At 33.6% G+C, this 14,517-nt stretch overlaps 1 protein-coding gene across 11 annotated transcripts in view; it reads right to left on the bottom strand.

The window, feature by feature from the left end:
- ampd2a (adenosine monophosphate deaminase 2a) overlaps positions 1 to 13,277 on the bottom strand; it is a 28,806-nt gene extending 15,529 nt beyond the window's left edge. For 2 of the 11 annotated variants that reach the window (XM_058760292.1, XM_058760293.1), the window contains exons 1-2: positions 3,050 to 4,102; positions 877 to 1,007 (exon numbers count right to left, since the gene is read on the bottom strand). In XM_058760292.1, coding sequence (XP_058616275.1) covers positions 877 to 1,007; positions 3,050 to 3,344 — 426 coding nt within the window. In that variant the 5' untranslated portion in view covers positions 3,345 to 4,102. Of the gene's footprint in view, positions 1 to 876; positions 1,008 to 3,049; positions 4,103 to 6,853; positions 7,228 to 9,714; positions 12,813 to 13,235 lie in introns of those variants that run through there. The other 9 variants (XM_058760298.1, XM_058760300.1, XM_058760296.1 and 6 more) reach the window with 9 other exon arrangements.
- Between the last annotated feature and the right edge of the window lie 1,240 nt (positions 13,278 to 14,517).

Raw genomic sequence — 14,517 nt, 5'->3', positions numbered from 1 at the left:
TTTCTCAGGCTCCTATGTTTATGTTCAGTTATTTCACTTTAATGGCAAAGCAAAGAACCTATTCATTAAAGTGAAATTACTGAACCTACACATGGGAGCCTGAGAAAATGCTTAATTTATGAGAAAATTTCGAACGGCACTTGAGGCTTTTGCATCTGAACTCTTCACTATATATATATATATATATATATATATATATTATTAAATATTTATTTATTACTCTGTCATCTAAAGTATAAATATGTTTATTTTACACATTTTTATTTTTTAAATCCATTTTCAAATTATTTCAAATTTCTTAAATATTAATTAAAATAAATAAAAATATATCGGTCGTCGGCCACCCTGCTTTCCAAGATATCGGCATTGACTGTCAAAAAACCAATATCGATCAACCACTAATTGCAATCATGTGCTATATACACACGTTACAAACACACAAGTTACAATCATACATGTGCGTTGCAATCACGTTATATACACACACCTGTGTTACACACGTGTTACAATCATACATGTTATACACACATCCATTACATCTAGGGCTGGTTTTCGACACAAATTACACAATTCGATTCGATCCTGACTTACACGCTTTCAATTCAATTTCCGATTTGATTAGATTAAATAGATTAGATTAGATTTTTTTCTGACGCAAGTTTTCTCAGTTAAGAACATGGGTTGAAGCTCCTAATTTTGAACTCTCAAAGTGCATTAGATAGAATAATTTAACTTTAAAATGTACAAAATTGTTCTTTTTTTTTTTTTTTAAATATCACAATAAATATCGTATCGTGGACTTCATATCGCGCCATTATCATATCGTGAGATTTTGATATTGTTACATCGCTACACGTTACAGACACACACACTCACCTCAGCAATCTCCTTGTATTTGCCGTCCATGGATGTGCGCAGGTCGATGGGCAGGTGTTTGTGGGTGACCGGTGTGCCGGGCAGAGAGCGCTGAGACAGCAGAGGCCTGGTGTCAGCAGAACCACACAGATCTACACACACACACACAGATGGTGATTAAAGATGCTAATAATAGTCTTGTTAGAGTCAATCACTAGTACTGGTGCTCATAGTTGTGTGTTCACTCATGATTTTCACCTGCTGGACGATTAAAAATGTCAGACTACAGATCACTAAGACAATCTACACCAGACAGGATGAAAAAAAAAAAACACATAGCAACCATCCTTAATGCCCTAGTGATGCCCTAGTAACCTAGTAACACTCTAGCAATCATCTGAAACACCCCAGCCATCACATAGCAACCAGGAACAACATCCTAGCAATGCTTTAGTATCTGCTTAGCAACATTTAGTGACTAACTGGCTGGTTTTTCATGGTCATTCATGACAGCAGTGCAGCGTTCAGTGCAGAAACCATCACATACAGCACGAGCTGGAGCGTCTAATTCTCATTATTAAAGCCCAGCGCTCATGTGCAGATGACACTCATTCATCAGTGTCACTAACAGATGCTTCACACTTACACTTCAGTGCACTCAGTAGTGCACTAAAATCGGGTCAATCTAAGATGAATCAGAAAACCGTAATATACTGATGATAACACAAGATATTTCGGAAAACATCTGGGGTTGTTGTCTGTAAACAGACAGTAAAACAATGTAGAAACAACGTTACTCAAATATCTTGATTCTTGATTTGTATGATTCAAAACTTGCAAAAAAATTCTAACTTACACTTTTATTTTATTTTATTTTTGTCTTTTGTTAGTAAAACTATTTACTTGACTATGTAAAATGAAGATTTTCAGTCTTGTTTTTCTGAGTAATTTATCAGAATTTTGTTAGTTTTTGCTTAAAACAAGAGAAAATATCTGCCAGTAGGGTCTACCATCTTAATTCAAAGACTAAGCACGATTTTTCTTGCCTAATTGCCATATTTTCTCTTGTTTTTAAGCAAAAACTAACACAATTCTGATATATCAAAAAATTAAAAGAAAATGTCTTGATTTAAGAATTTTTAGATTTTTGTAATGGTTAAAAAGTTAAAAAAACAAAACAAAAAAAACATGTTTTTCTTTATTATTAGTGTTTATTAGTATTATTAGTAGTTTATTAATATTATTTTTTTCACATTTCCTATACGTTTTTGTTTCCCGTACTATATAATACACAAGTACAGTGGGGAAAAAAAAAATGCTGATTCTGTTTGCCCACTGACAAAGAAATGATCAGTCTATAATTTTAATGGTAGGTTTATTTGAACAGTGAAAGACGGAATAACAACAAAAAATCAAGAAAAACGCATTTCAAAAAGTTATAAATTAATTTGCATTTTAATGAGTCAAATAAGTATTTGATCCCCAAAATAGAAGAAGAAACACAAAATAATTGTCAATCTCCCTCGGACTGGGGCTCTATGCAAGATCTGACCTCGTGGAGTTTCAATGATCATGAGAACGATGAGGAATCAGTCCAGAACTACACGGGAGGATCTTGTCAACGATCTCAAGGCAGCTGAGACCATACACTCTTTAAAAAAAAAAAACATAGAAGAACCTTTTTGTCTAAATGGTTCCATAAAGAACCTTTAACATCTGAAGATTCTTCAGATTATAAAAAGGTAAGAAAGAGATGGTTCTTATATATATATATATATATATATATATGTGTGTGTGTGTGTGTGTGTGTGTGTGTGTGTGTGTGTGTGTGTGTATTTGGGAGAAAGAGAGATATCATAGTTATTAAAAACATTAATAGAAAAGAAAGAGAGAGTGTTATAAAATTATGGAAAAATGCTATCAGTCATGCCAAGATTGGCATTGAAACGCAATTTTCCTGTCAAAACACTGAAGAGTTTGACTGTCATCATGTCACTTTAAGGTGATCACGTGACGCGTGTTTGAATGGAATCATTTAAAACACCTCAGTGCAGTGTAAATAAAGCAGTCTCACACAAACACACACACACACACACACACACACAAGCACAGAGAGCTGCATGCAGAGCTGACGGGATGAGTGTGTGCAACGTGTGTGTAGTGTGCATTGTATATTGTATAATGTGTGCGGTACCTGTGTGTAGTCTGATCTCTGCTGGGATGCTCAGGATAACAAGCACTTCCTGTCCAGCTATATGTGTGTGTCTGTCTCTCACTGCAGCGATTCTCTCAGTGTGTGTCAGGACGCTCGGGTTCACTCGCGTTTGGCTCGTACCACGCTGCAGATGGAGGCGGGGGGGTTTGGTGGCGGGACGCACCACTGTGTGTTTAAACCCCACTGCGTTTCCAGTGGAATCCTGGGAAAACCAGCATGAACACCTCTCCTTCTCTCTCTCTCTCGGTGTGTGTGTGTGTGTGTGTGGCTGCATCCCAATGCAGCACTAGCATACTCTGTAGTGTGTACTATGTTTACTTGTGCACAAGTAGTGCGCTACACTTAGGGTTGGAAATCTAAATTCAGTCCCAATTCCAGAATCGGATACTTAAGGTCAGGAATCAGATACTTGTTGTAAAATTTCAATTTCAATTCCACCTATCAATTCCTGTGTGCGCATCTTTTATTTTTAGCTGGCGAAAAGGGGCTTTTAAAAATGTATTTGTCTTTGTATCATTCATTCAAAAGATTCATTCAAAAACACTGATTCACCCAGTAATGAAACAAGTCGTTGAATTATTCCATTCATAAATTCCATGAGATTTTGTTTAGTTGTCTAATATTTTTTCTTCAGATTTGTGAGAAAACTACAATCTCCATAAAAATAAAGAAAAGTCTCAGTTTATCCAGAATCGTGCAGCTCTATTATGCACACAAACAGCTCTTAATCGAGTCCAGTTTTTATGTAGCTGATTTTTATCCATGGTATTCAGCAGCAATTAAATGTTTTGCTAAAAGAGATATCTAAATGTTTGACTTCATTTGTTTTTTTAAGCACACTGGAATCAAAATCGGAATCCGAATTGATAAAATTCAAACGATTCCCAGCCCTAGTCACGTGACCTCATTACGTTACATTTTATTCACGGAGCAAAGGAGAGAAATGAAGCGCCCAATAAGGCTGCTGTAGCCCCGCCTCTCAGTCAAACGAGCCAATTGCGTGCCTGTTAACCCCGGAACGCATACCAGCCTGAAAAACTGTTTTATTTGTATATTTATATAAAATTTGTATAATATTATAATTTTATATCATTGTATTATTTTTTTAATTTGTTTTATTATTGTAGCATTTATTAGCCCCGCCTCTGTGAAATGAGCCAATTACACGTCTCTTTACTCAAAAATGCAGATTAGCCGAACTACCCTAAAAAAACTGTTTTATTTGTGAATTGAGTTTAAGAAGAATTTATCATGCCATTGTTGTCAAATTTTTCTCATTTACATTTAAACATAATGTGACGGTTTGTTTTTTTATGCGCATCTAGAAAATGATTCGCTCAAGTTTGTTAATATTTTATTTAATATTGTCTCTATTAGTGGTGTTTATTAGTATATATTTTCTTTTACATTTTCTATTGATATGTTGTAACATGGCGTTTTATTGCACATCTAGAATTTTTTTTCCCCTAAAGTTCGCTAAAACCTTTTTAAACAGTGAATGGACATGCCTTCTAAGGATTTAATTCAGAAATATCATCTGCAAATTACAATTTATGGCCAATTGTGTGTTTATTTTTCTTCTAGTTTCTGTACAACCAATCACAAACTGGCATATTAGTTTGTCTCAGATAAGCCCCGCCCATGAATGACTGCAATTGGCTGTTCTATTTCAGTCTTTTACTGTGTATGCAGGCAGTTATTGAGCAGAAAAAGCTGTGAAGTGAAATAACACAAACACGCACACAGAGAGAGAGAGAGACACTGAACTCATGTTATTGTCTGTAACCCAGTGTCTAGACTGAGGTTTAGAGTCACACACATACAGGTTCATATTTAGAAGCTGAACACACACATTGTGCCACTAATGAGAGGTCTGTGTTCATGTGTGTGTGTGCGCGCGTTTTTGTGACAAATGAGGACATAAATGTGTATAATGAAAAGGGTATGACAGGTATTACAAGGTGAAGGTGACTTTTCAGGACATTACTCCATGTCCCCACTTTTCAAAACGCTTCTAAATCACACAGAATGGAGTGTATTGAAAATCTGAAATAGCAGAAAGTTTCCTGTAAGGGGTAGGTTTAGGTGTAGGGTTGGTGTAGGACAAAAGCACATACAGTTTGTACAGTATAAAAACCATTACGCCTATGAGATGTCCCCACTTTTCACAAAAACAAACATGTGTGTGTTTTAGATTCTTAAAGGCAGCAGGAGACTCATTTGTAGGTGGCATAATGTGACGGGTGAGTGTGTGTGATATGATCTGATCTCTCTGATTAACTGTACTTTAAACTTTCAAAGCCTTCAGCCTGATAGACTACAACACACACACACACACACACACACACACACACACACACACACACGCACACACACACACACACTCACTCACTCACGTGTCCAGCAGATGGAGCTCTACAACAGAAATACACCACGGTTTGTTGTGTAATGATAATAAATATTGTATGTAAAGTCCAGTATTGGTCAATTAAGATTATATAACAAACAAAACACTTTAAAGAATAATAAAAAAATATTGCATATATTACACAAAGTTTTAATTCTACTTAAATAATTATTAGACTACAACAATTAAAATAATATACATTATATATGTTCTTATTATTGTTTTATTTTATTATTTATATTGTTTTTTATATTGCATTGTTTTATTTATATTAATGCTGTATTTTATTTTTACTATTTTTATTTTAGTATGTGTTTATTATTTTTAGTAATACTAGTAGTAATATGTGTTACATTTGAATGTTTAAAAAACATCTTTGTTTTGGACTGTCAAAATGTTAAACTTAAAATATTATGTATTTCTCACTCACTTTGTATTCCTTGGTTTACACACTTTTTTTTCTTTTAATTACATTTTCTATACAGTTTTTGCTATGCAGTCATTCGTAATAATTAGACTACAACAATGAAATTGTAACATGCATTATGTTTTATTGTTGTTTTTATTTTATTGTTATTATTTATATTTATTATTTTTAGTAATAGTAGTAGTTTATAATGTTATATTTAAATTTAAAGTTGTTTGTGATCTAAATGGTTGCAAATTTATTTTCATCTTTGTTTTTGATTGAAATATATTTTTTTCACTTATTTGTATTGATTACTTCACATTTTTTCTTTTAATTAAACTAGCTCTACATTCACTATTCACTAAAGTCTTATTCTGATCTCATACATTGCTGCGCCATTAACTGTATTTTCTTGTAATCATTGCGTTCTCGTCTCTTTCAGATAAACCGGAAGATCGCAGGTTCAGTCCCAGGTAAGATCATGTGTCACACAAGCTCTTGTGTAATTCATGAGCTCTCACGTCACACGCCTGGATGAACACTTTCCCACAATCCCACATTCATGCACTCCGCACTTATCATTAATATATTGATGCGCTCAGGACGAAACCAACAAAACTAACTGGAAAATGATGAAAGTTGGTCGTTTCTGTTCTGAGATCGGACAGAAACACTGACCTTTACTAATTCACGTCATGTGCATTTGACCAGTGCGACGGTGATTAGTAAATACATTTAAAATTATTAAAAAATAATTTAATTAAAATAAAGACTGTAAAAATGTCAAATTAAAAAAATATTTTTTAAATATTTATTTTAATTTTGCATCCATTTTGCCGAGTAAAAAAACAATTAAAGAGAAAACAAACTCCGAACCTGCCTCAACTGCTCTGAAGATATGGACCCCTATCACACCCCACCCCATCTATCTCTCAGCCTGCCATCTCTCCTCTGCGGCGGGACTCACCGGGGCTCGTCCGGCTGTGTAAACTGCGTTTCTTGCAGGGTTTAGTTTTGCTTTTGCTCTGCACCGGAGCTGCGCTGGAGTCCGACATGCTGCCGACCGTCCGTCTGCACACGGGACGGATGGAGAGAGAGGGGGAGAGACGAGTGCTAGGAGACTCTTATCAGAGCAGGACGATATGCACAGGGGGCGGGGCTTGGGGATCTCTTAGCGCAGTAGTGGAGGCGGAGCCACTCCCTTCATACATCAGCAGAGGGGAGGGGCTTAGGATTCCCCCACAACACACTCAGCCTCATTTTGATCTGTTGCTGCGGCAACCATGCAGCAAGAATGACATCACTGAGAGAGAGTGTGTTCCGAATTGCATGCAGGCATACTGTTTCTGTATTATGCAGGTGTTTTTTTATTTTATTTTTATGAACTGTGCGTCTTGTTCAGTTTAAAAGCAAAGTTTTAAAAGAGCAAAAAATTAAAAATAAATAAATAAATAAAATTAATTGTGCATTAAAACATTACAAATAAAATTATAAATTACAAATAAAAATAAATAAATAAAATTGTGCAAAACTACTTGTAAAAAAAAAAAAAAAAAATTGATTATAAATAAAATAAACAGATAAATAAAATTAATAGACGTGCATTATGTTTGGTTAAAGCAAAACAAAAACAAAAAAAAGAAAAATGAATTGTGCATTAAAATAAAAATATAAATTAAAATGACAATAAAAAAGCAAAATATAAATTTAATAAAACTGATTATTTAAGCATATTTCTTGATTCGTTATTTGATCAAACTGACAAAAAGATAAAACATGTTTAAAATGGTATGCTAGCAAACTATTCCTGCAGTCTGTAGGGTTTTCAAAAATGAACTGCATTGTGCTCAGTTTAAAAAGCAAAACAGCAAAAAAAAAAAGTGCATTCAAAATAAAAATATATATAAAAATAAAAAGCAATAAATAAAATGAATTACGCAAATTATCTACTTGCAATTTTAATGGAATGTGCTGTGAGTGATAATGTAAACATATTTCTTGACTCATTATTCAGTCAAACTAACAAAATATTTAAAAAACAAAACAAAACATTTTTTCATAGCATAGGGGAGTGCGGGGCACAAACTAACGAGGGGTTAGTAACTTGTAACACACATGGTTTAAATATTTCCACACATTCTAGAATAACAAAATTTACAGTATTTACTAGTTGTCATATCAACACTATATAGAGACAAAAAAGTGCGCCAAAATTCAAAAATCCATATCAAAAAGATATCACTAAACATTTATTTTACAATAGTAAACGTATATTTCTGGCGTAAGTAAATTTTTCATCTCAGTTTTAGTATCTGCTATTTATCAGTTTAAATAGCACTAACCGGTTTTAAATTCCAGTTGCGCAGGTGGGGAACGTATTATTATTAAACTATGATTTTCTATAATATAGAAATGTGAATAAAGACTGACAGTCAATGTTTAATGTTCAGAAGTTATTATTTCAAAAAATGTAAAGCATTTTGGCTCGTTTATGGGGTGTCCCAAGCATGGTTGCAATGTGTTCATTGTCAAACTCCAAAATCAGATTATTTTTCATTTTTAAAAAAAGCCATTATTTTATTTGAAAAAGTTAAATTTTATTTTGCAGACAAAACATTTTAGTTTGTCGTGTGTGTGTGTGTGTGTGTATGTGTGTGTATATATATATATATATATATATATGGTAACACTTTACAATAAGGTTCATTAGTTAACATTAGTTAACAACATTAGTAAACATGACCTAACAATGAACAATATTTCTACAGCATGTATTAATCTTAGTTAATGTTAATTTCAGCATTTACTAATGCATTATTAAAATCACAAGTTGTGTTTGTTAACATTAGTTAATGCACTGTGAACTAACATGAACTAACAATGAACAACTGTATTTTCATTAACTAACATTAACAAAGATTAATAAACAGTGTAATAAATGCATTGTTCATTGTTTGTTCATGTTAGTTAATACATTAACTAATGTTAACAAATGACACCTTATTGTAAAGTGTTACCATATATATATATATATATATTATTTATTTTTTCCCTCATTAGATCAGATAACATTTTAAGCTGTCATGTTACAATGTGCCCCACCTACGGGGCATGTTGTCACATTTCACTTCCATTTTTTGAGGGTAAATAAAGAAAAATGTATAGGCTGTAATTATGAAACAAAGTGACATATGTGTGCTATACAAGTGTGAAATTACTGTGGATAAAGAATTATACTCTGAACCCCATGTGGAGTCAAAAAGTGTTACGTTGTGCCCCGCTCTCCCCTACTCGGATACAGTTTCATATACTATTTTGTAGTATGCAAACAGAATGTAGATGCATTACGTTCAGCACATATACAGACACAGTCAGCACAGACGTACACGTAGACTGCTGCGTATGTAGTACGCAATAAAGACGTCAAACCGCTGATAGCGGGAGTTCCGTTAAAGAGGAAGCGATAATGAGCTCTCGAGGACTTTAAACTCTATTAAACTGAGAACTTTAACCTGGTTAAACATTCACCTGCTCGGAAAAGAGTTCAGTTAGCGCCTCTGATCTGATATGAGCGAACATTAAGTAAAAAAAAAAAAAAAAAATGATATTGAATAAATTATTAACCTGAATCCAGTTATGCAAAAGTGCCAAACAATGAAAACATCAGTTACGGATTCGCAGATGAACGGTAGTTTTTACTGTGTAACGTTGTGTGTATTATTGCATTATTGCTTCTTATGTGTAGCGTGTATGTATGCGGTTATGCAGAATTAGCTGTTATGCAGTGCTGTATTGATGTTATAGACAGTTTCGTTGTTCTGGACTCACTCGACATGTCTGTAGATGCTGATCCGGTTTGATCCAAACTCTGCTGCTGATGAAAAGATGATGATAATTAATAACAGTAATAGCCTAATGGTAGTTTCGGGGATTAATTTCAGCCGAATAACTGCTGAAGTTCCTCCGTTAATCCAGACGTCGGAGTCTTTAATTTGGTAATAAACTCGGAGTAGATTCGAACCGTTCCAAGTTTTTCAGGAACTTTGATAAAAATTCGCCGAAAAATGGAGTCACGCTTAAAGGGACCGCGGCACATTTACACGCGGGTGCGAACAGAACGCGATTTAAATCGAATGTGATTCGATTAGAACCTACTGTCGCTGCTGTACAGCTAAGTATTTTAAATCAATAAATCGATAAATAACTGTAAAGCTGAATCAGATGAGTGTTTTAAGAGTGAAAGTAGATGGGTCCTGGGTTTGATTCCATTCCGTTTAGCACCAGCAGGAGACGCCGTTCAGTTCCTGTTCAACTTCAGTGTTCTTCATTGCTGTTTTCCATTATTTTAACATTTCCAGTCCAAGCCATCAATACACACACACAATTGGGACATAAAAAGTTTATAGATTTTTCACAACTTCTAGCACATTAAACATATATAGATTATTGTTGCATTAATTTTTTTTTAAATGTATTTTTAGGTTTACTTGTTCTGTCATGTTTCTTGCTCTTACTGGCAAGAAATTTTGTAAATGGACCGATAACAAGATAAAGATTTATTTGTCTCTACTCAATATAAAACTGCAACAACAGATTGCATCGTGTGGTTAACCTAATTCAGCAATAGACTTGTTGATTACAGTGATTTTTTAGTAATTATTATTATTTTTTAAACAAGGGTGTAATGGTTTCCATTGTATACATTGTTTACACTAACATTAATTAATATACAATATTTAAACTCAAAGGTTTGCATATACTTTCATTTGCTTACAAAAAAACTACAACTCTCATAATTATTCAAACAACATCGATTTTGCTTCTGTAACATTTACAGTGTATTTATAGTGTATTAAAGTTATACAATGAATCACTTCTGTATTCCCTGGAAATGGACCCTGCAATCTTGCCAATCTTAGATGTGCCAGTTGAACAATAGGAATAATAATAATAAAAATATGAATCACACACTTTGTAGTCATTTCTCAGTGTTTATTGATATGTCAAACGTTTCCAAGACAAACATAGTGCCCAGAACAACATTCTCTCTCTAGTTTGTGTCACTATGAAAAAAAAAAAACCCAGAAAAAAAAAAAGTAGTTGATTATGAAAATGTATCTGCAAAAACGTAATCAATTATAGTGAAATATAACAACTTAAATCAATGACTGATTGATAAAGTAATTAATGGGTACATGACACAAACATGTAACTAAAAAGTATGCAATTGGAGACCCCTTAAAAAAAAAAAAACTGTCTAATATTCAAAAAGAAAAAGAGAGTTTGTTTACAGAAAAACGTTATAAGATGCCAAATAATATTTTACAAACTGGAAGTTGAGCCTCCAATTGAAAAGACGTTCTTTTTTTCCCTTTAATGAACAAATAGGCTAAAAATGTATCTCCTGTAATCATTGTTTCTTCTACTGTGACTATATGCAAGACGAATTAAAATGGTTGATAATTATAATTTTATAATTATAAAAGTCATAGTGATAGCGACAGAAGTGGAGATGGGAGTGTTGACTGAAGAATTTATACACGTAGACATGCTAAGACTGGAAGTTGGTAGTAAAGGACTGAGAGCAGATGTGAGAGCAGAGAGAGAGACAGATGTGGAAGCTTTTGAAAGGGCTGATATTGTGGAGAGCTGATGGTGTAGTATGTGAGAAATCCTGCAACACAGAAAGAAAGAGAATTTATCACATGATGAACAATTAAAATATTGACAACAACAAATGGCAGACAACAACACAACTATAGAGCGTGCTTATAATAAATAGAATGTCATTGTCTGTTGGTGTGGATGCTAAATGGTTCTCATTATAGTTATTGTTCTTGGTGTGAACAGCTTTAAGTGATCTGATTTGGCCAAATTAATTGAAGATCTGATTTGTCACGTGACAAGTTAAACTAGCATTTCCAGACTCTTGCTTAGACAGATGTGTTCAATAAAAAGGCAGACTGTGAGATGTGGACAGATATCATGTACTGTTGGAACGGGAAGAGACTGTGCCAATTTGTAAAGATTAATAAAGAATACAATTGACTTAATATAAACTTTATGATACAAACACTCTGACTACTTACAATGGGCACAATCTGCATGAGAGTTGAGGCAAAGGCCAATGACAGCAGGAGTAAAAGTCCTAGAACTTTGTAGGACAGTAGATCATATGAATTTGCTGAAATTCTATGGATTATTACTACTTCGGCGTAAGACTTTGTTGAGGGCTCTTCCTGATGGGGCCGTGGGATATGTAAACCAAAGTTTAAGAAACATCAAATGCTGTGCAAAATGTAACTGCCGTAAAGTTCAGTCAAAGGGTTAAGACCAGCACAGACGTACCATTGGAAATGTTTGCCTTTGCAGCTTTTGGTCTTCTCCGTAAACACACAAGATGGCCAAATTCATCCCTCTCCACAAACAAGACAAGAGTTCGACAGGCCTTCCTTTGGTCTTCCTTTTTAGCTGAAACAAAGAAAACAGAAAATGTTGAACCTTTGGCAGCTTCTTCAGGTTCAACACTGAGCTTCCAGTACTAGTTACCTGTTAATATTAGCAGCTTTTTGACATAACCGATCAAAATTCAATTCTGAGCTTTGAAAATATGCCATGATGAAAAAGAGAAAGGAAGAAAGAGAGAAAAAATGTGTAAATTAATTATGAATAACAGTTCAGAAAAATAGGCAAGGAAAAGCTGAGAGAGAGAGAGAGAGAGAGAGAGCTGTTGGACACTAAAGGTTGTTGTAGGAGATGGAGATGTATGTGATCTGAAGAAACTGCAAGACAAAAAAATATTGAATTACATTTTTTTTTTACATAAAAGTATTAAAGGCATGGCAAGTTATGTGATTAACTACAAATACCACATTAAAACTACGTTACTGTGGTAAAACAGGGTAAATGTTGTGTTATTGTGCTTTAACTACAAATAGTACACAGTAAAAACACAGTTACAGTGGTAAAACAAGGTAAGTGTTGTGTACTGTGCTTTAACTACAAAGAGTACACAAACACAGTAATTATAGTAAAATCATGGTAGTGTGCAGTAAAAACATTGTTAAATTTACATAGCAGACTATTTTATCCAAAGCTACTGTGGTAAAACCATGGTAAGTATTGTGTTTACTGTGTTTTAACTACAAATACCACAGTAAAACGACAGTTACTATGGTAAAAAGTGTTGTGGCCACTCGGCATTTAACAGCACTGTGATTACATTAGTTCAGAGGCATTCACAACTGATTTGTAAAGAAAACGTCAAACTGCACTTGCTTACACATTAATTGCAGACAATCAGAACGGTACCTTAAAAAACAAACCATAAAATAAAATAATGAACATACCTGGACAACGACGTACGGCGAATTGTTGGGTCACTCCTCCTTTTTTAATTAGTAACGATGGTAACGTCATTTGAAGACGACACAACAGACAAACGAGACTGTCGTAATTTCTAAGGCTGCTAGAGGGCGCTAGATTTAAAAACGTAATAATAGGTCGTAATTCGCTGCTTGCACAAACGACCTATGGGGTCGTTTTTCGGAGGAGGACAGTCTCAATATACTGTGGGGGTGTTCCTAGATTTAAAAAAAGCTTTTGACACTATTGATTATGGATTATTAATGATGAAACTGGAGAGATATGGTATAAGAGGAAAAGCTTTTGCTTGGATAAAAAGTTACCTTGATGACAGATATCAATTTGTACAAATTAATAATGTTAAATCAGATTTAATGAAAGTTACTTGTGGTGTTCCGCAAGGTTCGGTGCTAGGCCCTAAGTTGTTTATACTGTGTGTCTAAAGTATTAAAAATGGTTTTGTTTGCAGATGATACTAATTTATATTGTTCTGGGAAAAGTTTGGAACAGATTCTGAATACAGAGGAAATCGAACTGAGGGTTTTCAAAGAATGGTTTGATGATAACAGACTCTCACTGAATTTAAGTAAAACAAAGTTTATAATATTCAGTAATAGACAAATTAACATTAAAGTGAAACTAATGATTAATAACGAGGAAATAGAAAGTGTGTATGAAAATACATTTTTGGGTGTTATAATTTATCATAAATTATGTTGGAAATCATACATTAACCATGTAAAAACAAAGATGTCCAAATCCATTGCAATATTAAATAGAATAAAATATATTTTGAATGAAAAAACTTTATTGTATTGTGCGCTCATAGTTCCATACATTACTTATTGTGTGGAGGTGTGGGGTCACACATATAAATTCAATATATATGTTGCAAAAGAAAGCTATTAGGATTGATTATTACGAATCAACAAATAAATTGTTTATTAATTTACATGCATTAAAATTTGTAGATTTAGTTGAATTATATACTTTACAGTTAATGTACAAAGTTTATAATAATTTACTTCCAAATTGTATTCAGAGGCTGTTCAAAATAAGAGAAAGTCAGTGTAATTTAAGAGAATTGTATATGTTTAAAAAAGTAAGGGCAAGAACTAATGCAAAAAGTAGGTGCTTATCTGTTATAGGGGTAAATCTATGGAATAAATATGATAAGGAACTAAACGTATGTAATTCACTTTGCCAATTAAGAACATGTATAAAAATAAGGTGATAAATAATTCTATGACTCAGTATTAACAAATT

Source organism: Onychostoma macrolepis, chromosome 22 (genome assembly GCF_012432095.1).
Source record: "Onychostoma macrolepis isolate SWU-2019 chromosome 22, ASM1243209v1, whole genome shotgun sequence".
NCBI lineage: Eukaryota > Metazoa > Chordata > Actinopteri > Cypriniformes > Cyprinidae > Onychostoma > Onychostoma macrolepis.
The sequence above is the reverse complement of the archived record's forward strand: the minus strand, read 5'-3'. Positions and strand labels throughout refer to the sequence as shown.